Source organism: Artemia sp. Qi Xiang Cuo, chromosome 4 (genome assembly GCF_049724085.1).
Source record: "Artemia sp. Qi Xiang Cuo chromosome 4, ASM4972408v1, whole genome shotgun sequence".
In the NCBI taxonomy this organism is placed as follows: Eukaryota; Metazoa; Arthropoda; class Branchiopoda; order Anostraca; family Artemiidae; genus Artemia; species Artemia sp. Qi Xiang Cuo.
This window is the reverse complement of record NC_142797.1, coordinates 19,432,603-19,457,837: the sequence shown is the minus strand read 5'-3', so window position 1 is coordinate 19,457,837 and position 25,235 is coordinate 19,432,603. Positions and strand designations below refer to the sequence as shown.

The 25,235-nt window shown below is 36.1% G+C and overlaps 1 protein-coding gene across 1 annotated transcript in view; it reads left to right on the top strand.

The window, feature by feature from the left end:
• The window catches only part of LOC148952857 (phospholipase A and acyltransferase 3-like), a 179,295-nt gene that overhangs the window by 132,657 nt on the left and 21,403 nt on the right, over positions 1-25,235 (top strand). Inside the window, exons 3-4 of the mRNA XM_089088131.1 lie at positions 2,947-3,128; positions 7,525-7,651. Of these exons, the coding sequence (XP_088944257.1) occupies positions 2,947-3,128; positions 7,525-7,651 (309 nt within the window). The remainder of the gene's footprint in view (positions 1-2,946; positions 3,129-7,524; positions 7,652-25,235) is intronic.

Below are 25,235 nucleotides of genomic sequence, written 5' to 3'. Positions count from 1 at the left end.
AGGGGCAGTTAACCCACCTCTCACACCCTCCATTACCTCAAGCCACTACAATCACAGATTTGAATTAACCATTTTGTTCACTTAGTTGAAAGTTCTGGAAATTATATATTTAAGGATGAAAAACCCCTCAGAGCCCCAAGGGCAAAGGTTGTCAGTTATGCCTTCGGGGCATATTAGGTTTTATAGATAGAGTTGTCGTAAAACTTCAAAAAAGGCTCATTCAAAGGAAACTTAAGAGTTCTGCTGCTCTTTTTAATAGCCGAAAATGATTAGAAGTTAGCTAATTCTGCTCTCGCGACCACTATTTCCCCGAACATAACCAACCAAAATTATCAGATAGCCATTTTCTTTAAAGTAGTTGAAAGTTTTGGAAATTAGATGTTTGAGAATGACACCCCCCGCAACCCTCAGGGCAACGGTTGTAAGTTATGCCCTGGGGGCATATACGATTTTTATTGAAAGTGTTGTTGTAGAAACTTCAAAAGGGCTCATTTGATTGGAAATTGAAAGGGCTAGTGCCATTTTTAATAGTTGAAAGTGATTGGAGAGTGACTACCGCCCCTCTCACGCCCACCATTTCCCCAAACATCCAATCAAAATTTTCAGATAGGCATCTTGTTTAACGTAGTTGAAAGTTCTGGAAATTAGGTCTTAGAGGATGACAACCACCCTAACAGCCCTTAGGGTAAGAGTTGTAATTTATGCCCTGGGGGCATACAAGGTAATTATAGAAAGCGTTGTCATTTCAAAAAGGGCTCATTCGATTGGAAATCGAAAGGCCTAGTCCCCTTTTTAATAGTCTAAAGTGATTGTAGAGCAACTAATCCCCCTCTCACCCCCACCCTCCCATCTGCCCATTATGTTTAAAAACTAAATGTTGCCTTAAGATTAAATAAGAATACACTGTTTTAATGCTAATTTCCAATAAGGCATCTCAGCAGTATCCCAAGAACGACGGAGGGTATTATGTTCAAACTTTGGGGCTACTTCTGCTCTTAAAATTTAACCAAATCAAAATAGCGTAAGTTTATCCAACCTATCAAAGAAAGTAAATAGATTTTTTTTTGCGAATGGTATCAAGTTTTCAATTTCAGGTCAACTTGAGGAGGTATGAAAATAAATTAAATACTACTCTTTGTGTCCAGATTTTTAAAAGGGTGTATGTTATTAAAATTGCTGAAAATTTTCTCCTGCATACAATTAGCGGGCCAAACTATAAAGTCTTAAAAAACGAAAAGATTTAAAGCATTATTTTCTTTTTCCCTGAAAAGACTATGTCAATGTAAAACCAGCAGGAATTAATTAAAAGACCTTTTTTCCACAAAATAAGTTTTTTAAAGAAAAGTAAAGAACTCCAGTAAAAAAAAATGAGCAGAAATAAAATCAAATACTCTACCAAACATGAAACTACCACAAATCAGCATCAATAAATAAATGAAACCCAAAACGAATAAAAATTACAATAATTAACCTACTTAAACTCAAAACGAGCAGAAATTAACATAAGTTGGGCTCAAAACCCCTTTGCCTTCCCAAGGCCAGAGCATAGATAACACTTTACTGAAAAAAATACAAATGAATGTGCATTGTAAGTTGAATGAACATACACTGATATCCATCAATCAAAAAGTTGATATTATTTTATTTATTAAATTTATAAAAGTAAAAACATTTATATTTTTTTCAGTAAAGTGCCAATTTTGTTCTGGTCTTGGGAAGGCATAGGGGTTTTGAGCCCAGCTTATGTTAATTTCTGCTCGTTTTGAGTTTGACTCGGTGATTTATTGTAATTTCTGTTCGTTTTGGGTTTCATTTATTTATTGATGCTGATTTGTGGTAGATTATTTGATTTTATTTTTGCTTATTTTTTGTTTAAGGGAGTTCTTTATTTTTCTTTGAAAAACTTATTTTGTGGAAAAGTTTTTTTAATTAATTTGGAAAATATCATAATTTATGAAGTACACCTAAAAATGACAATTGGTAAGAAACTGGTTAATTTTTTCCCAGTTTTATCCCTTTTTTCAAAATAAAACGTCCCAAACCCCTCGGGTGTGAACCTCCCCCTCCTCTAAACCAAACTGCTGAAATTGCTCCCATGGTCTCATTCTAAAATGGCAGTTTGCAACAAATTCAGCTCCTTGTCAGCTCCTCGTAGAAAGTGAAAGGAGCTAACACATTAGGCCCTTCTGCTGGTCGATTGTAAGAATTTGGTATTTGGTGTTGAAGGACGAAAATTAATAACAACTAGCTACTTACCGCTAATTCTCATCAGATTGTAGGAACGTATCCCCAGTGAGAAGTTTCTTATATTTTCAGTGTCAGGGTGTTATCTATTTAATCAGTATTAGTGAAAAAGATAGATGACACTGGTGCACATTACCCGAAGGGACCTTTGAGAAATTTCCGAAATTAACGTATATTTTGTGGGGCAAACTCAGTCCATGACATTTCCAACAGATTACCGATATTTATTAAAAAAAATTATCATATTGTCCAGTTTTAGTTTAAGAAATTAAATGAATTAATTTAATTTTATTTATAATTGTAATTCTTTGTTATATTTATCGCTGTAATTACAATTATTAGCCATAAACATGTTTTAGACATCCATAGACTTGTGTATTGTAGGTTATGACATTGATATCGGGTAAATTAAATTTAGTAATTTCAATCATGTAAATTATGACGTACTCCGCTCAAGAGGTATAGTCAAAATTAAAAAAAAAATCTAAAATGATAAACATCGAAAAATTTGGTTCCGGAGAAATTGAGTTTTGAAATATTTAGGACTACAACGAACTTCTTTTTTATGATGATTTCGATCAAAACAACCTTCTCCTCAAGCACACACACACGCAAATCGAGACTGATCAACTCTGATTGCCCAATCTCAACATTTTAAAAATGTCCTTTTAAAATACCTAATAAAGCTTTCATTTTTCATAGGAGATTTGCTAGAATTTGAGCGAGGACGTTACAAACACTGGGCTGTTTATGTTGGACACGGAAAAACCCATGACCATGAGGTCGTTCACCTTCGGAATTGGGGACGCACGAGCCGTTGGTTCTCAAATGGGTCCGCATCCAGACACAGTCAAAATGCTATTGGAAAGCTTGTACAATGCAATGTAAGATCCGCTTTTTTTTATTAGGTTTTGATACAACTGTATAGTTTTAATAGTTACTAATAGTTACTTTAATAAAGGGGGGGGGGGTCTGCCAGCAATAAGTCCAGTCGAACCCCCAGGATAAGTTATGCAGTTTTATCCAGTTTTCAATGAGCGAGTAATTATTTCCTCTATTTAGTGTTTTTTTTTGCTATTTCTGTAGGGATTTTTTTCGTTGTTTGTTTGTTTTTTTTCAAGTTATTTCTCTGTTTTTTTTTTGTTTTTTTTTTTTTACTTTGAAAGACAAGTTCAACCCAATTGGGAGTATCATAGTTTATTTTTGAAATAGATATCTATTTAAGTTAATGAATAATGATTTAAAAATTAAAACTGGGGCCGGAAGATTTTTTTTTTTTTTTTTTTTTTTTACTTTGAAAGACAAATTCAACCCAATTGGGCGTGTGATAGTTTATTTTTGAAATAGATATCTATTTAAGTTAATAAATAATGTTTTAAAAATTAAAACTGGGGCGGGAAGATTTTTTTTTTTTTTTTTTTTTTTTACTTTGAAAGACAAATTCAACCCAATTGGGCGTGTGATAGTTTATTTTTGAAATAGATATCTATTTAAGTTAATAAATAATGATTTAAAAATTAAAACTGGGGCCGTAAGATTTTTTTTTTTTTTTTTTTTTTACTTTGAAAGACAAATTCAACCCAATTGGGCGTATGATAGTTTATTTTTGAAATAGATATCTATTTAAGTTAATAAATAATGGTTTAAAAATTAAAACTGGGGCCGGAAGATTTTTTTTTTTTTTTTTTTTTTTTTTTTTTTTTTTTACTTTGAAAGACAAATTCAACCCAATTGGGTGTGTGATAGTTTATTTTTGAAATAGATATCTATTTAAGTTAATAAATAATGGTTTAAAAATTAAAACTGGGGCTGGAAGATTTTTTTTTTTTTTTTTTTTTTACTTGAAAGAAAAATTCAACCCAATTGGGGGTGTGATAGTTTATTTTTTAAATATATATATATTTAAGTTAATAAATAATGGTTTAAAAATTAAAACTGGGGGTGGAAGATATTTTTTTTTTTTTTTTTTTTTTTACTTGAAAGACAAATTCAACCCAATTGGGCGTGTGATAGTTTATTTTTGAAATAGATATCTATTTAAGTTAATAAAAAATGATTTAAAAATTAAAACTGGGGCCGTAAGATTTTTTTTTTTTTTTTTTTTTTTTTTACTTTGAAAGACAAATTCAACCCAATTGGGCGTGTGATAGTTTATTTTTGAAATAGATATCTATTTAAGTTAATAAATAATGATTAAAAAATTAAAACTGGGGCCAGAAGATTTTTGTTTGCCTGAAACACATCTGAAAGGGCTAATAAAATTGTTCTTTGATCAAAGGGTCAACAATTTTTTCTGTTGGAAAATAAAACCGTATATCCCTGGCCAAGTGGACCCTAATGTGCGAAAAAAAAAATTAGGGACACGAAACTGTATTCTGAAAATAGAGCAAAGACTGTTTTTCTGACTACCACGAAACTTTGAAGGAGCGTGGGCCAAGGGGGCCATACGTTTGGTTTAAAAGGTGGGCAATAGGGAGCCTATATGTTAGTCAAAAACCTTCTTGTCCCTGATCAATTTTAAGCTTGTAATAATGAATTTCCATGACAAAAAGGTACGCAATGTAAATAAAACTCAGTTTAGGGGTTTGGTTCCCCAAAAATAGGGCCCAAAAGAGTCAGAAAAAGTTTCTAATCAGCTAAACACTTTTATCGTTCAGGCTTTGGGCCAAGAGGGCCCAAAGAAAAAAAATTGGTTCCCTCAAAAACTTCTCGCCCTTGATCAGTTTGAAGTTTATAGCCCTAAGTCCCTGGGCCAAGGAGGACCTACTGTAAAAAAAAGTTTTGTAACGTCAGGAAATGAGCGTAATTTTATTTTCGTATTTTTTTTCGTTTTTTCCTATAGTTTAACGTCCAACATAATATACCTTAAGCATTTTCAAATTTGACTTGCTCTTGAAATATGTTTCACGTCAGTTTTGCTTTAATTAAAGCTACAAAATTCTCCATCGGAGGAAAAATAGCGTAAGTCGAAGCTATGATTTGAGCTTTTAAAAGATGCAGGAAAAACTGGGGATGCCCAGACCTAAGTCTTAACTAACCAATAAAAGCTATATAGAAAGTACTTGAGATAGGACTTAATGCTAATAAAAAAGCAAGCATAATTTGAAGGCAAACGATGGCACTCAATTGGCCAGGGTGACAAGAGCCCAAAATGAAGCAGGGTCCTTTGTTCGCAGATAGCCTCTTCTGTAATTATATCTTCGGGTCTCTTCTCGTAACGCTCCTCTCAGTACCAGGCATGGTCTTTCTATGGTTTTGTTGCAGCTATGTTTCGCACACCTCTGACGAAAGCGCAGAGTAGAGCAGGCTGGTTTTATGCCTGACTGATCAACGACAGAGTAGATATTCTCCATAAGACAAATTATCGAGAAGGCGAACGAGTTCCGTCAGCAGGCTTTTATTGCCTATGTCGATTTCAGGGCAGCATTTTACTCAGTTGATTGAGATTCTCTATGGAATATCCTTTCCAATATCCCGTCAAAATATATCCGCCTACTCAAGGCCAAGCATCAAGAGACTGAGGGCTGTGTGCAAGTGAACGGTAGACGTAGTACGTTCTTTTCAGTAAAACTCCTGTAGTCAGGCAAGGTTGCTCAATTGCTCCTGAGCTGTTTAAACAAAATGAACGTTTATGTAAAAATGATACGTTCACTCCTGGGGGGGGGAGTGTTGTAATATATTCTCTTAAAATTTACTCATAAATCTGACGTCAATCGTATGTTTTTTGTGTAATTTATCCTGCATCATAGACACTGAAGACAGTACAACCACTACTGGGGCATATATGACGTATATATGCTTTTCGAATTTATTCATATATATGATGTCTCTTGACTAACATGAATCTTTTTTCCCCAAATTAAGTCTCATAACGAATTTTCTCAAACTTCTGACCTATATAGATCGATTTTTAGGCCAGAATATCCCAGAATACAAATTTTTCCGACAAAATATTGAGCCATTTTCGAAATAGCCTCCTCATAAAATTCTCCCGCCTGACTTGTTAACCACTGCATCACAACTGTTTTGACTTCGTTATCGTCTTGAAGACGCTGACCACCCAGGTGTTTCTTCAAGTGCAGGAACAAATGGTAGTTACTGGGCGCCAGATCAGGGCTGTATGGAGGATGATCTAGAGTTTCCCATATAAAAGATTTGATGAGATCTTTGGTCTGATTAGCCACATGTTGACGGGCATTGTCATGCAGCAAAACGATACCCTTACTCAACTTGCCACGTCTTTTGTTCTGGATTGCACGACGCAGATTGTTCAATGTCTCACAATGAGACGCTGCATTAATTGTCTAATTACGAGGCAGAAACTCCACTAGCAATATTCCTTTTTTGTCCCAAAAAACTGTGCATATGATTTTCCGGGCAGAAATTGTTTGCTTAAACTTCACTTTTTTGGGTGATGATGAATGTCGCCATTCCATGGATTGGTGTTTTGATTCTGGTGTGACGTAGGCCACCCATGTTTCGTCACCAGTAACAATTTGGTCTAAAAAATCTTCACCTTCATTGTGGTACCGCTCAAGGAAAGTCAATGCACTGCCTAAACGTTGGGTTTTGTGCAATCCGTCAATATTTTTGGAACCCAAAATGAACACAATTTCAGGTAATTAAAGTTCTCAGTCACAATGAGATACGAAACATTGCGAGAATATTGAGGAAACCAGTCGCACATTGATGAAATTGCAAAGCATCTGTTTTCTCTCACCTTTTCTTCCACTTTCTGCACCAAATCTACATTAAAGACCGAAGGAATCCTACTCCATTCTTCATCATGCACATTTGTGCGGCCATCTTTAAATGCTTTCACCCATTTCCTTACCATTCCATCACTCGTAATGTTTTGTCCGTAAACTTCACAGATCTCACGATGAATATCGATCGGTTTTACGCCTTTAGCACTAAGAAATCGTATAACAGCCCGTACTTCACAATCGGCGGGATTCACGATTGTTGAAGGCATCTTAAACACTCAGTAAACAACGTATGCAGTGATGAATCAGACTGTAATGGCGCCAGTGCGTAGACAAGAGACGTAGGTAACCAGCGCGCATGCGCAGAACGCCGACCGTAGCGCTGCGGCGGCGGAATCGCAAAACGGTACTTACTTAAAAAACATGCTTCGTATATATATATATATATATATATATATATATATATATATATATATATATATATATATATATATATATATATATATATATATATTATATGTCTATATATAAGTTTTATATATGATTAACTTATGTATGTTTTCTTTTTGTGTAGAGTTTGTTTGACGCCTGGTCTGAATGTGCCTGTCGAATCAATAACTCATTTGATGAAAAAGCTCAACCTTTTGCATGGCACGAAGTACGTGAGAGGGCAGTACGTTGTACCATTGCTTCTAGAAAAGGTATTGTTCTAAATGTATCTATAATTCAATTCATTTAATTTGAAGGGATTTTTAAGTTCATACCAACTGAGACAGAGCACCAGCGTTCCCAACGCGGTACATTTGTACCGTTTTCGGTACAATTTGGAGGTCCTAGTACAATGCGGTACATTAGGAAATTTTTTGGTAGAATCAAATTTCCCGTTTCATTTTGGTTTTACTTGCTCCTTTCTGACTCGGATATCTGTTCAATTATTAGTTTGTCAAATATTTTCCTCTTATTATGGAATATTTTTTTACCTGCTGTTCAGATAGTACAAATTGACCTCTTGCGGTACAGTTTTAGTCGGCAAACTAATACAGTTTATTTCAAACCTTTGGCAACACTGTTCAGCACAGTTGGTTTACTCGATACTAAAATTCAAGAACGACCAGGCACAATTCTTTTTTTTAAGAGTGGCAGTGGCCAATTGAGAAATGACTAGTTTTGACCAATGACTTGTTCGGAATAAAAACACTTGGCGATATAAGTATTATCTTCTTGAACACAAATGATGAAAGTGATGATTTGTTCAATGCAAAAAATATTTGGCGACTTAAGTACTGTATTCCTTGAACACAAACGATGACATTGATAATTATGTGTATCTAAACTTAGAAGTAAGTAAATTTAGTTAACTTAGAAGTAAGTAAATCTGAGAAAAAGCATCGTATGGGGTTTTTAAGCACAATTTGTTGTCTTTTCTTTTGTATTTGTGCTAGTCATTTTATTAATTTTTAGCTTTACAGTAGGGGAAGTATGTAAGAATTCATGTTAACTGAAAGAAGGGTAAGGATTTTCACTACTTTCCACAAGTTTTATAGTGGTTATAATTTTGCCAATGACCTCTAAAAGAAGCTTGTTTTTATGCTGATTTTTATTAAAGTTAAAAGGTACTCGTCAAATTTTTCTAGCGAAAAAAAAATATTTGCATGATTTAAGAAGGGGTTTCACTCATAGGTTGTATACTTGAGGGCCATATAATAAAGTTCCATCAAGACCCATATATTTTTCTGCATTTGCCCCACCCCTAAGTAATTTTAATGCCTATTATTGTCTTTAGAAATATTTCATTGGAAAAATTATAAAATGAGTCATATTAAATAAACGGCAACTACCCCTTGCCAATATTAACCGAAAATTCTAAAATAGATGAAATCGGTGACTATTTTATTAAGCAAATAATGAAAGGGATGATTAGGAATAGGTAAACTTAAGCTGGGAACAAGAATCGTATGCAGGGTGTTATACAAGATTTGTTGTTTTTTCTTTTGTGTTTGTGCTAGTTGTTTTTTTTGTGTGTTTTTTTTTTATATATTAGTTTTACTGTGGGGGAATTATCAAACCATTCATCTTAATTGACCACAAAACTAATTAAGAAGAAAAACTAATCTATTAAAGAAACAAAAATATGGAACCAAATATATAAAATGTTTTATTCATTCAGTTCAACGGAGCCTGTGCGGCTAAAATTCACAATAATTACCTTTATAATACAACCAAGAGACAAAAAAAAACAATTGGACATTTTTTTTAGCATGAACGAACGCATACCTGTGGTTAAAAATTATTTTGTTTCCAATTACCTGACCTTGTCTGTCTGTTTTGGCGAGCTGAATTATTTATTGTCCTATGATTCTTTAATTAATTAATTAACTCAAAAATTAATTTTCGACTTAATTTTTGATTCTTTAATTCAAAAATTAATTTAAAAAAAAACTTTCCAAAAAATAAGTTTTTCAAAGAAAAGTAAAAGCCATTTTAAACTTAAGCTCAGCAGATACACATACCAGTTACAATTCAAACTCAAAACGACCAGAAATTACTATTAAATAAAAAATTAAACCCAAAACAAACAAAAATTAGATAAACAATCATAGGAAAAAAAATACAACAAGTAATAATATAAATGAATAAATAGATCTTAAAGCGAGTAATGCTTAGATTGAATATGAATATCAAGCGTAAAGCCTACTGCGTCATTAGTGCTTTACTAAAAACTACATGTGCCTTGAACAGTCTTGGAAAGTATAAACAACATCAAATTGAATATTTGATGTATAATGATATTAATTCTTGAAAGATCCATCAGTTCAAGAATTTATTTCAGTGTAATTTTATTCTCATTTTCAATGCTGTAAGAACTGATAAAGAAAATATTTGTAATATAATTCGTTTTCAGTTTAGCGCCAATGACGCAGTAGGCTTTTGGTTTTTATTTACAGTTAAGGAAGGGGGCAGTATCCAACTCTTGTTGTAGTGAAGCTATATTCGTCTTGAACAAATTTAGAAAGAACTAATAAATTAAACTGAATATTTGATGTATAACGATATTAATTGCTGAAAGCTAATCAGTTTAAAATTTTACTATAATTTTAATGTTTATTTTCAATATTAAGTACAAAAGAAAATATTTGAATTAAAATTGGTCTTCAGTAAAGAGCCAATGACGCAGTAGGTTTTAGACTTTTACAGTGAGAGAAGGAGGTGAAACTCAAACTCTTGTTTGTAGTGACTTTTGTTCGTTTCAAGCTTGATTTGCATATTCAGTTTAAGTTTCAGTCGTTTCAAGATTTATTTATTCATTTACATTAATATCTATTGTATTTTGGTTTGTATTGATTGTTTATCTAATTTCTGTTCGTTTTAAGTTTCATTTATGCTTCAATAGCAAAGTATTTTCTTTCGTTTTAAGCTTGATTTTCATATTCAATCTAAGCATTAATCGCTTGAAGATCTATTTATTCATTTATATTATTACTTGTTGTATTTTTTTGCTTTGATTGTTTATTTAATTTCTGTTCGTTTAGGGTTTCATTTATTCTTTAATAGTAATTTCTGGTTGTTTTGAGTTTGAATTGTAACATGTATTTGTATCTCCTGAGCCTAAGTTTAAAATGGCCTTTACTTTTCTTTGAAAAACTTATTTTTCGGGAAGTTTTTTAGATAATTAATTTTTGTTCGTTTTTTAGTGTAAAAAGTTTCCAGTTTTTAAAAATTCCTTATTTCAAAATCAAACTTAAAAAAATCTAATGTTCATCAAAGTATTAAAACTGGTATCAAAGTAACAATATCAAAGTGAAAAATGGGTTGGTGTCAACCTCGGAGGTGTTGCTGGTGTCATTATCTGATGTTTGAAATATTTTTATCGAACTGACTAGCTCAAATTTTTATCAGATGGATTTGTGGAAAAAAGGGCATGGGTGGGGGACTGAGTGCCCTTCGGTCTCTTTTGACTCTTTAAAAGGAAACTAGAACTTTCTATTATCAATCAAATGAGCCCTCTCTGAAGTTTATACGAGCATCCTTTCTATAAGAACCATATATACCCCAAGAGTATAACTTACAACGCCTGCCCCTGGGCCCTGGAGGGTTGTGTCGACCTCGTAGTTTTAATATCTAATGTTTCAACTATTTTTAACAAAATGGTTACCTCAAATTTTTATCGGTTTATCCATCCGGTAAACCCAAAGGTATGGAGGGCGGGAGGGGCTAATTGCCCTCCGATCTTCTTATACTCGGAGAAAATGAACTAGAACTTTTAATTTCCATTCAAGTGGGCCCTCTCTGAAGTTTATACAAGCTCCCCTTTCATAACAATCATATACGGCCCCAGGACATAGCTTACAATACCTGCCCCCCCCCCCCGGACCCTGGGGGGTTGTGTCGACACCGGAGCTTTTGTTATCTGACCTTTGAACTATTTAAAAAAATAATGGCTATCTCAAAATTTGTATCAGATGGGTTTGAGGAAAAAAGGGCGTGGTGGGGCTAGGGGCCCTCTGATCTCTTTTGACTCTTAAAAATTGAACTAGAACTTTCAATTTCCATTCAAATCAGCCCTCTCTGAAGTTTATACGAGTATCCATTCCATAAAAACCATATATGCCCCCAGGGCATAACTTGCTTCGATTTTTTATCTGACCTTTGAACTATTTTTAACAAAATGGCTATCTCAAAATTTTTATCGGTCGCATTTGGGGGAAATGGGCGTGGGGGGGATAGTTACCATCTGGTCTCTATTGATTCTTAAAACCAAAATTAAAAATTTCAATTTCCAAGCAAATGAACCCTCTCTGAAGTTTCTACGAGTACTCCTTCCATAATAGCTATATCTGCCCTCCATGCATAGCTTACAGCACCTACCTTAGAGCCTAAAGAATTGTGTCGACCCCGGAGTTTTCGTTAACTGATCTTTGAACCATTTTGAAAAAAATGGCTCTCTCAAAGTTCTTATCGGATGGGTCTGAGGAAAATAGGACGTGGAGAGGGGGGGCTAGTGGCCCTCTGATCTCTTTTTACTCTTAAAAAGTGAACGAGAACTTTCAATTTTCAATCATATGGGCCCTCTCTGAAGTTTATACGAGAATCCCTTCCATAAGAAGTATATATGCCCCCAGAGCGTTACTTACAACGCCTGCCTTTGGGCCCTGGGGGTTGTTTCGACCCTGGAGTTCTCATTTTTTGATCTATAAACTATTTAAAAAAAATGGCTATCTCAAAGTTTTTATCGGATGGGTTTGAGGAAAAAAGAGCATGAAGGGGGGGGGGGCTAGTTGCCCTCTGATCTCTTTTGACTCTTAAAAAGTGAACTAGAACTTTCAATTTCCAATCAAATGAGCCCTCGTTGAATTTTATACGAGCATCCCTTCCATAAGAACCATATATGCCCCCAGAACAATACTTGCAACGCCTGCCCCGGGCCCTGGGGGTTGCGTCGACACAGGAGTTTTTGTTGCCTGACCTTTGAACTATTTTTAAGGAAATGGCCATACGTCAAGGAGTTTTGTTATATGATCTTCGAGCTATTTCTAACAAAATGGCTATCTCAAATTTTTTATCAGATGTATTTGGGGAAAAGGGGCTTGGGGGGGGGCTAGTTGCCCCCGGTCCTTTTTGACTCTTAAAGGCACTAGAACTCCCGATTTCCAATCGATTGAGCCCCCTTTGAAGTTTATACAAAGACCCCTTCTGTACTAAGTGCCCCTGGGAAAAAAATAAATGGAGTGTGGGTTGAGGCTAGCTGCCCTCTGATCACTTTTGACTCTTAAAAAGCGATTTACAACTTTCAATTTCCAATCAAATGATTCTCTATGAAGTTTCTACGAGCATCCCTTCCATAACAACCACATATGCCCCCAGGGCATAACTTACAACGTCTTCCCTCGGGCCCGGGGGGGCTATTTCAATACCGTAGTTTTTTTTTGTTATCTGAACTTTGAATTATTTTTAAAAAAGTTGACCCAACCAATATTTGATCTGATGCATTTCTGGTGGGGGGGGGGGGCTAGTTGCCCTCCGATCTCTTTTGACTCTTAAAAAGTGAATAAGAGCTTTCAATTTCCAATTAAATAAGCCCTCTTCAAATTTTATATGAGCATCCCTTCCGTAAGAACTATATGCCCCCAGAGCATTACTTACAACCCCTGCCTCCAGGCCCTGGGGGGTTGCGTCGACACAGGAGCTTTTCTTATTCGACAATTGAGCCATTTTTAATGAAATGGCTATTTTAAAAATTTTATCAGATCGGCTTGGGGAAAAAAAGAGTGTGTGGGGGGGGCTAGTTGCCCTTGGATATCTTTTGACTCTTAAAAAGTGAACTAGAACTTTCAATTTCCAACCAAATGGGCCCCTTCTGAAGTTTATACAAGAATCCCTTTCATAAGAACCATATACGCCCCCAGGACAACTCTTACAACGCCCACGCCTGGGACCTGGGGGTGTGCGTTGACACCGGAGTTTTTGTTATCTAATTTTTTATCAATTTTCAAACAACTGGCTATCTCAAAATTTGTAGTGCATGGGTTTGGAGAAAAAAGGGCGTGGAGGGATTAGTTGCCCTTAAATCTCTTGACTCTTAAAAAGTGAACCTGAATTTTCAATTTCCAATCAAATAAGCCCTCTATGAAGTTTATACGAGCATCCCTTTCATAAGAACAATACATGCCTTTAGGGCATAACTTAGAACGCCTTCTCCCGGGACCTGGGGGAGTGTATTGACACCGGAATTTTTTTTTTATTCGACTTTTGAACTATTTTTAACAAATGTCTATCTCAAAAATTTTCATCAGAGGGGTTTGGAAAAAGAAGGCAGGGGGAGGGCTAGTTGCCCTCGGTTCGCTTTTAACTATTAAAAAGTGAGCTCGAACTTTCAATTTGCAATCAATTGATCCGTTTCTGATGATAAAACGAACATCTTTTTGATAACAATTATCCTTGCCCCAGGTCACAACTTAAAGCGCCTGCCCCGGGCCCTGGAGGCCTGTGACAAAACCGGACTCTTTGTTATCTGAGTTTTGAACAATTTTCAACTTAATGGCTGTCTCAAATTTTTTTTTTGATGCATTTGGGGAAAAGGGTTGAGGGGGGGGCTAGTTGCCCTCAAATCTCTTTTGACACTCAAAAACTGAACTAGAACTTTAAATTTACAATCAAATGAGCCCTCTCTGAAGTTTTTACGAGCATCCCTTCCATAAGAACCTTATATTCCCCCAGGGGATAACTTACAACGCCTGCCCTCGGGCCCTGGGGGGCTGTGTTGACCCCGGAGTATTTGTTGAATGGTCTTTTGAACTATTTTTATAAAATGGCTATCTCAAAGTTCTTATTGGATGGGTATGAGGAAAAAAGGGCGTGGGGGTGGGCTATGTGTCCCCCAATCTCTTTTGACTCTTAAAAAGTGAACTAGAACTTTCAATATCTAATCAAATGAGCCCTCTTTGATGTTTATACGAGCATCCCTGCCATAGGAACCATATATGCCTCCAGGGCATAACTTACAACGCCTGCCCCTGGGCCCTGGGGGGCTGTGTCGACCCTGGAGTATTCGTTGGATTGTCTTTGAACTATTTTTAAAAATTGCTATCTCAAAGTTCTTATTGGATGGGTTTGAGGAAAAAAGGGTGTGGGGTGGGCTAAGTGTCCCCAATCTCTTTTGACTCTTATAAAGTGAACTAGAACTTTCAATTTCCAATCAAATGAGCCCTCTTTGAAGTTTATACGAGCATCCCTTCCATAGGAACCATATATGCCCCCAGGGCATAACTTACAACGCCTGCCCCCGGGCCCTGGGGGGCTGTGTCGACCCCGGAGTATTCGTTGGATGGTCTTTGAACTATTTTTAACAAAATAGCTATCTCAAAGTTCTTATCGGATGCATTTGGGAAAAAAGGGCGTGGGAGGGGGGCTGGTTACCCTCCTATATATTTTGGCGCTTAAAAAGTGAACTAGAACTTTCAATTTCCAATCAAATGAGCCCTCTCTGAAGTTTATACGAGCATTCCTTCCATAAGAACCCTATATGTTCTTATGGCATAACTTATAACCCTTGCCCTGAAGACTGGGGGGGAATGTCCTGCTCAAAGATATAATTTCCAGAATTTTCAACTACTTTGAACAAAATGGCTATCTTAACATTTAGATTGGTTTTGTTTGGGGAAACGGTAGGGTTGGAAAGGGTGTTAGTCGCCTTCCAATCACTTTCGACTATTAAAAAGGGCACTAGCCATTTATATTTCCGATCGAATGAGCCCTTTTTGAAGTTTCTGCGACAACGCTTTCTATAAAAACCTTGTATGCCCCCATGGTGCAACTTACAAACCTTGCCCTGAGGGCTGTGGGGAGGGGTTGTCATCCTCAAAGACTTAATTTCTAGAATTTTCAACTACGTTGAACAAAATGGCTATCTCAAAAGTTTTATTGGATGTGTTTGGGGAAAAGGTTGGCTTGAGAGGGGGGGTTAGTTGCCCTCCAATCCGTCGACTATTAAAAAGGGCACTAGCCTTCGAATTTCTAATCGAATGAGTCCTCTTTGAAGTTTCTACGACAAACCTTTCTATAACAAAAAAAAACCTTATATGCCCCCATGGCATAACTTACAACCTGTGCCCTGAGGGCTGTGGGGGGAGTGTCCTCCTCAAAAATATTATTTCTATCTGGAAATCAACTACGTAGAACAAAACGGCTAACTCAAAATTTAGATTTGATATGTTTTGGGACTTGGTGGACCTGGATCGGGTGTTAGTTGCCTTCCAATCACTTTTGACCCTTATAAAGGGCACTAGAGCTCTCGATTTCCAATCGAATGACCCCTTTGAAGTTTCTACGACGACCTTCCATATGAATTGCCTCTGGGAAAAAAAATAATAATAATAAATAATAAAACATTGGAGCCGTATGGCCTTTACTGTAGGCAACGCTGTAGCGTTGCCTCTGATAAGCTTGATTGTAATTGAACTTGAAGTGTAATTTTGACAATAGTAAATGCACCCTAAGAAACTACTATTAATGCTGCTTCCACAAATGAGAAACCTATTAAGCTTAAAATTACTTTTAAATATTGTTAGTGTAAGATTATTTACATAATTTTAGATGGGGAAAGAGGGGATACTCTTCCAAAGTGATATTATCTTGATGGAAACCACATCCGTAGCGTGTGTATGGGAACATATTATAAAAACCTGTTAAAAGTCCTCTCTTCATGAACAATGCAAAAGTTACGATTTTTCTTGAGAATGACGTTCACGGATGGCTTTTTTAGAGGTGATCGTGATCAAATTAGACCAGTGGCCGTTGAATATTGGGAGAGGTGTCATATGGAAGTGTATCTGTAATGCTAATATTAATAGATAAAATTCATATAAAATTCTATTATTCATATAATTTATCTATTATAAGTAATAGATAAAATTTTAACAAATAACGACCAGTGGCCGTTGAATGCTGGGACAGAGCTCATTCGAAAGTATTTTCCGAGCTGTAGTACCATTTTTCAGTACTAAAATAAATCACGCCTCGGCAACGTTTTATTTTTGTCCATTTTCTGCCGCAAAGTAAAAATCCAAATGAAAATTCTGTGACAGCCAATCAGACTGTAACTACCAAAAACTTTTGCATAAGACCTATCAGTTTCTGATGAGATACTCCCCCTCTCCCTCCCCTCTTCAAATCATTATCATTTTATTCATAACCCGTCAAATAAGAAAATTGGGCAGGCCCAGAAAGACAGAGTAAAAACAAGAAGAACAAAAGAAAAAACAGAAAGGAAAATAAATTTTGACAAAAAGGAACATGGGATAAAGGGAAATGACCAAATATGGGAGGACTCTTGGCACTCAACCTAAAGATTTATTTTTTCTTAACACTACCTTCACATTCACATTCTGTGTAACTTATATGGTTTGTTTTAGTGAAGCTACGAGTTTCCCGGATAAGTGTGAGCTTCTAGAGTCCATAATATATTGGAATTTTTTGTATTGTTGTTTTTGGGGGGAAATCGAATTCAGTTCGATTCAAGAATTAATGCTCGAGCAAAAATATGATAAAAGCTCACTTTTTATCACAATATTCTGTGAATGAAAGCTCCTCATAATAATTTTTTTGTGGTAACTTTATTAATTGTTGTACAATTTTGTTTAGAGTTTATTATTGCTTGTTAATTTTATTTGGAAAAGTATATTATTAGTTTAATATTTTTCCGCCACTTTAAAATGTATGCAATAATATCGTTGACAACAAAATTGGCCAAATAGTGCAAAAAACAGAAGTCCCAACAAGTATATATTATGACTACTATATTTTGTACCAATTAACTTTAAAAAAAAAAATATTATAATTTGACTTTTCAAAACATTCCTAGTGAATTTGAATAATTTGCCATCCGATCACATTTCCAAAGTTTTGAAAGCCAATAAATGTAATTCGCATATTTAGCATATTATGGGCAGTTTGGACGACGGTGTTTGGAACGAGCGGGCATATTTCGCAACATAATTCAAACACTAAGTCTGGTAAAAGTCTGGCTCTGGATAAGACAAAAGTTTGTTGATATGCCCAATAAGTGTGGATAGGTCCATTGTCCTGATCCTGTTAGTAAATCAACATATTGTGCTGTTCTTTAGCACTGAGATCTTAGATCTTTTCTGCACAGATTACCGTTAGTAGAGGGGGGGTACCAGCCCCACGCGACACCCCTGCTGCCACCTACAACCTTTTTACATAGTTTAATGAGGACAGGGTCAATGGCCTCTTTCTCCAGGTGTGTTTTTGGCACGCTCTCAACGAATGTTATGATCCAGAAATAGTATTTGTTGTTGTTGTTGTTGTAAGTGCACGCTCTCAGCGAATGTTATGATCCAGAAATAATATTTGTTGTTGTTTCCGAGGCAAATGTTATGAGTTTCCAGGCATGCAATGTGACTCAATTATCAGAAAGTATTGTGACACAATTGAAACAACAATGGATAAATTTGATGAATTAGAAGCCATGCCAACTTCACTTTGCAATGTAAGTACATTTTTTATTTTCAAATAAAATTTTTTTCCTTGGTCACCCTCCAGTATATTCACGTAAATCCCCCCCCCCCATACAATACAAACATCACTATACAATCTTTATACTCGGTGAAAAACGTAAAATATATTCTTTTACCCTCGAAACCTAACCCCCCCCCCCCCATTGTTTTACAACCAAATTCTCGCAAAAAGAAATAATTCTCATTTCGTTAAATTCCTTCCTTCTATATTTCCAGCTCACCCTCCAGTATATTCAGGTAAATCCCCTCCCCCTCCCACTATAATACAAACATCACTATACAATCTTTATACTCGATGGAAAACATAAAATATTTGCTTTTACCCTCAAAACCCACCCCCCCCCCCCTCACTATTTTACAACAAAATTCTCGCAAAAAGAAATAATTCTCTTTTCGTTAAAGTTTGACTTTTCTCTATTGTATACCTTTCTCTAATGTGATTTAAAGTGTCTACTGACTTCTGTCAATTTTTAATGAAAATGCCGCTCTGTTTTGACACAATCTCCAGTGCAAGTTTAAAATTTGCTATCCCCCCTTTTCCCTCCGTGTTTACAAACGCAGTGGTCAAGTCAAAAGGAACTGTTCTTCCATCAAAATTAAAACGCTATGATGCAATAATTAAGCACAGACGCAATGCTCTCTTTTAGACAAGGGAAACAGATTATTTTCAAATTAAGGTCTAACAATATATTTAGGACATTATGTAAAAGGGGGGAGAGGGGGCAACGCCTCACTTCTAACAGTTTCGTTGTAAGTAAATTACGTAAAAGGGAGAGGGACGGGGCAATGTCTCAATTCTACCGCCATCATTGTAAAATGAAAACAAATTGTGCAATGCTGATATGCAAGGCTAGAAAGAAAAGTCTTTTAGGAGTTGCATGAAGCTTATATTACGTGTAAATTGAATAGAATTTTAACCTATGTTTGCAAAATTTAGGCCTATAGGTCGCTGGGTTAACGATCTAATTTAAAGCCTATAGACTACTGATTGTCATGATTTATTTTCTTACAAGTTGTCTAATAAAAACATTTGATTTCTAAGCCTAATATATTTCTCGCGAAATTTTTACTTTTTGCTTTGCTGAAAAACGGTGGAGGAGGGGGCTTCTTTCAGATAAATGCTTTTCTAGACAAATTATGTCTGACAATAAATTCTGTAGAAGGAGGTACTAACTTTCTTTCTGTAAAAAAAAGGGGGAAATTATTTTGATACTAATTTTTTCTCTTCTTTTTAAGGCAAATTATGAAGAATTTGTTGCCCCTCCAGCTGTAAAGAGAGCTATGGGTACCGCAAATAGCGAAGATTGCACGACTCCTCCATCAAAGAAAGCGTGAGATGACAAGACCGCCCGATCAGTGCCACCCCCAATGCATTCCGGTCAAAAACCGAAAAGACAGTGGGCTGCAAGGGTGGAGAACCCCGCTATACAAGCCAGCGACATCGATACTGCATCTATGCAAGCCCCTCTTAATCGAGCCTCAATGCCACCTCGTCAAGTGCAGCCATCTGTGCAAGCCTTTGGCTCGACTACACAAGTCACAGGTCCTGTACAAGTCGCAGCCCAACCTGCGCAAGAAATTAATGACATCGCTTGCACATACGCCCTCCTTGGACCTCTAATAGCTGCCCCATCGACGCTAGGTCAGGAGGTTACTCACCAGCATGCACTACCTCTGAAACAGTTAGAGACATTTTAAAAGATGATTTAAAAGATGATTTTAGAAGAGAATTTGAGGGTGAAACTCTGTGGTCGTTATAATACACAAGTTGTATTTTAACAGCGTCGTGAGGTCCCCTACCCCAACCCCAAAGGGTTCCGATCCCTTTACCCCAACCCCGAAGGAAGCCCCCGGTACTCAAAGGTCCCCCCGAGCTCCCAAAGGGCCCCCAGCCCCCCAAAGGCCCTCCCCCGACCCCAAAACGCCCTCCCCCGGCCCCCAAAGGCCCACCAGGCTCCCAAAAGACCACCGGGCTCCCAAAGGGCCCCCCGGACCCCCAAAGGCCCTCACCCGGTCCCCAAAGGACCACCCGGCCCTAAAGGCCCCCCGGGCTCCCAAAGGACCCCCAGCAACCCAAAGGCCCCTGAGCTCCCATTTTTTAATACTTTTTATGGCGTTATTATATCTTTTCAGAACCAGTTCCTTTTCTTAATGACCATGCTAAACCCATTTTACAAGTTGAAGTACCCATACTTTTCACACACAACTTTACTTTACAGTCTTTTGAATGCTCCAACACCAAGCAATACTTTTCAAAGCCATTTCAGAACAACTTCTTTTCTTAATGTCCTTCCTAAACCCATTTTACAAATTGAAGTACCCATCCTTTTCACCCACAACTTTACTTTACAGCTTTTTGAACGCTCCAACACCAAGCAATACTTTTCAAAGGCATTTCAGAACAACTTCTTTTCTTAATATCCCTCCTAAACCCATTTTACAAGTTGAAGTACCCATCCTTTTCACCCGCAACTTTACTTTACAGCTTTTGAAGACCACAACACCAAGCAATACTTTTCAAAAGGCATTTCAGAACAAGTTATTTTCTTAATGTCCCTTCTAAACCAATTTTCCAACTTGAAGTACCCATCCTTCTCACCCACAACATTACTTTACAGCTCTCGAAGACCACAACACCAAGCAATACTTTTCAAAAGGCATTTCAGAACCAGTTCCTCTCTTAATATCCCTCCTAAACCCATTTTACAAGTTGAAGTTCCCATCCTTTTCACCCACAACTTTACTTTACAGCTTTTTGAATACCCAACTCCAAGCAATACTTTTCAAAAGGCATTTCAGAACAAGTTATTTTCTTAATGTCCCTTCTAAACTTATTTTCCAACTTGAAAAAGGCATTTCAGAACCAGTTCTTTTCTTAATGTCCCTCCTAAACCCATTTTACAAGTTGAAGTACCCATACTTTTCACCCACAACATTACTTTACAGCTCTTGAAGGCCACAACACCAAGCAATACATTTCAAAAGGCATTTCAGAACACGTTATTTTCTTAATGTCCCTTCTAAACCTATTTTCCAACTTGAAGTACCCATCCTTCTCACCCACAATTTTACTTTACAACTTTTTGAATACCTCAACACCAAGCAATACTTTTCAAAAGGCATTTAAGAGCAAGTTCCTTTCTTAAAGTCCCTCCTAGACCCATTTTACAAGTTGAGGCATCCATCCTTTTCACCCACAACTTTACTTTACAGCTTTTTGAATGTGCCAATATCATGCAATACTTTTCAAAGACATTTCAGAACAAGTTCTTTTCATAATTTCCATTGTAAACCCATTTTACAAGTTGAAGTAACCCTCCTTTTCACCCACAACTTTGCTTTACAGCTTTTTGAATGCTCCAACACCAAGCAATACTTTTCAAAAGACATTTCAGAACAAGTTCTTTTCTTAGTGACCGTCCTAAATCCATTTTACAAATTGAAGTACCCATCCTTTTCCTCACAACTCTACTATAAGGCTTTTCGAATACCCCAACATCAAGCAATACTTTTCAAAAGCATTTCAGAACAACTTCTTTTCTTAATGTCCTTCCTAAACCCATTTTACAAGTTGAAGTAGCCATCCTTTACCTCACAACTGTACTATAAGACTTTTCGAATACCCCAACATCAAGCAATACTTTTCAAAAGGCATTTCAGAACAAGTTATTTTCTTAATGTCCTTCCTAAACCCATTTTACAAGTTGAAGTACCCATCCTTTTCAACCCACAAAATTACTTTAAAGCTTTTGAATGCCCCAACACATAGCAATACTTTTCAAATGGCATTTCAGAACAAGTTATTTTCTTAATGTCCCTCCTAAACCCATTTTACAAGTTGAAGTACCCTCCCTTTTCACCCTCAACTTTACTTTACAGCTTTTTGAATGCACGAACACCAAGCAATACTTTTCAAAAGGCATTTCAGTACCAGGTCCTTTCTTACTGTCCCTCATAAGACCTTTCTACAAACTGAAGTACCCAACCTTTTCACACACAACATTACTTTACGGCTCTTGAAGATCACAAATCCAAGACATAATTTTTAATGAATTTCACAGCAAGTTATTTTCTCAATGCCCCTCCTAAACCCATTTTACAAGTTGAAGTACCCATCCTTTTCAACCCATAACTTTACTTTACAGCTCTTGAAGACCACAACACCAAGCAATACTTTTCAATGCATTTCAGAACCAGTTCCTTTCTTAATGCCCCTCCTAAACACATTTTACAAGTTGAAGTACCCATACTTTTCACCCACGACTTTACTATACTGCATTCTTGAATGCTCCAACACCAAGCAATACTTTTCAAAAGGCATTTCAGAACAAGCTATTTTCTTAATGTCCTTCCTAAACACGTTTTACAAGTTGAAGTTCCCATCATGTTAACCCACAACATTACTTTACAGCCTTTTGAATGCCCCAACTCCAAACAATACTTTTCAAAAGGCATTTCATAACCAGTTCCTTTTCTTAATGTCCATCATAAAACCTTTTTACAAATTGAAGTACCCATCCTTTTCACACACAACTTTACTTTACAGTCTTTTGAATGCGCCAACACCAAGCAATACTTTTCAAATACATTTCAGAACAAGTTCTTTTCTTAATGTCCTTCCTAAACCCATTTTACAAGTTGAAGTGCCCATCCTTTTCACCCACAACTTTACTTTACAGCTTTTTGAATACCCAACATCAAGCAATACTTTTCAAAGGCATTTCAGAACTAGTTTGTTTCTTAGTGACCGTCCTAAAGTTGAAGTACTCATCTTTTTCATCCAAAACTATACTTTACAGCTTTTAGGATACCTCAACACCAAGAAATACTTTTCAAAGACCATTTCAGAGCAAGTTACTTTCTTAATGTCCCTTCTAAACCCATTTTAAAAGTAGAAGTACCCATCCTTTTCATCCAAAACTATACTTTACAGCTTTTAGGATACCTCAACACCAAGAAATATTTTTCAAAGACCATTTCAGAGCAAGTTACTTTCTTAATGTCCCTCCTAAGCCCATTTTACAACTTGAAGTACCCATCCTTCTCACCCACAACTATACTTTACAGCTTTTAGGATACCTCAACACCAAGAAATACTTTTCAAAGACCATTTCAGAGCAAGTTACTTTCTTAATGTCCCTCCTAAACCCATTTTACAAGTTGAAGTTCCCATCCTTTTCACCCACAACTTTACTTTACAGCTTTTTGAATGCCCCAACTCCAAGCAATACTTTTCAAAGACCATTTCAGAACAAGTTACTTTCTTAATGTCCCTCCTAAACCCATTTTACAAGTTGAAGTTTTTATCTATTTCACCCAAAACTATACTTTACAGCTTTTAGGATACCTCAACACCAAGAAATACTTTTCAAAGACCATTTCAGAGCAAGTTACTTTCTTAATGTCCCTCCTAAACCCATTTTACAAGTTGAAGTACTTATCTTTTTCACCCAAAACTATACTTTACAGCTTTTAGGATACCTCAACACCAAGAAATACTTTCCAAAGACCATTTCAGAGCAAGTAGCTTTCTTAATGACCCTCTTAAACTCATTTTACAAGTTGAAGTACTTATCTATTTCACCCAAAACTATACTTTACAGCTTTTAGGATACCTCAACACCAAGAAATACTTTTCAAAGACCATTTAAGAGCCAGTTACTTTCTTAATGTCCCTCCGAAACCCATTTTACAAGTTGAAGTACTTATCTTTTTCATTCAAAACTATACTTTACATATTTTAGCATACCTCAAAACCAAGAAATGCTTTACAAAGACCATATAATAGCAGGTTACTTTCATAATGTCCTTCTTAAACCCAATTTCCAGGTTAAACTACTTATATATTAAAAAAAAAAAAAAAATATTATTAATAATGTAAAAATAATAAAAATTAAATACATTCCAAATACCATTTCAGAACAAGTTACTTTCTTAATGTCCCCCTAAACCCATTTTACAAGTTGAAGTACTTATCTTTTTCACCCACAACTTTACTTTACAGCTTTTTGGATACCTCAACACCAAGAAATACTCTTCATAGACCATTTCAGAATAATTTACAATCATTAAGTCACACCTAAACACATTTTACAAGTTGTAGTACACATCTCTTTCAAACAAGAGTATACTATACATCTTTTTGTTTACAACAAAACCAGGCAATAATTTACGAAGACCATGTAAGAGCAACTTCATTTCATATTATCCCCCCTAAGCAAATTTTACAAGTAGAAGTAAATATCTTCTTAAACCAAAACTATACTTTACAGCTTTTAGGATACCTCCAACACCAAGAAATACTCTTCAAAGACCATTTCAGAGCACGTTCTTTTCATAATGTCCATCCTAAACCTATTTTACATGTTGAAGTACTTATCTATTTCACCCAAAACTATACTTTACAGCTATTACGACAACTCAAAACCAAGAAATACTTTTCAAAGACCATTTCAGAACAAGTTACTTTCATAATGTCCCTCCTAAACCCATTTTACAAGTTGAAGTACTTATCTTTTTCACCCAAAACTTTACTTTACAGCTTTGGGGATACCTCAACACCAAGAAATACTCTTCAAAGACCATTTCAGAGCAAGTTACTTTCTTAATGTCCTCCTAAACCCATTTTTCAAGTTGAAGTACTTATCTTCTTCACCCACAACTATACTTTACAGCTTTTAGGATACCTCAACACCAAGAAATTCTTAGCTTAGGCTAGATTAAATTAGGTTAGATTAGGTTTGGTTATCCTACGCATGCTTCACTTAGGTTAGGTGAAAGACAGGCAAAAAGTTGAGTGATGGGATAGGTTAGTGTAGAATATATTATGGTTGTTTAGGTTAAGTTATGTTCGGCCAGGTTCGCCGACGACTGCACGCGTACATAAGCTAACCTAACCTAACCTAGCTTTATCTAGTCTACCCTAAGAAAACACTACACCCAACCTTTTGCCTGGCTTTCATCTAACCTAAGTGAAGCATACGTAGGATAACCAAACCTAATCTAACCTAATTTAATCTAGCCTAAGCTAAGAATTTCTTGGTGTTGAGGTATCCTGAAAGCTGTAAAGTATAGTTGTGGATGAAGAAGATAAGTACTTCAACTTGGAAAATGGGTTTAGGAGGGACATTAAGAAAGTAACTTGCTCTGAAATGGTCTTTGAAGAGTATTTCTTGGTGTTGAGGTATCCCCAAAGCTGTAAAGTAAAGTTTTGGGTGAAAAAGATAAGTACTTCAACTTGTAAAATGGGTTT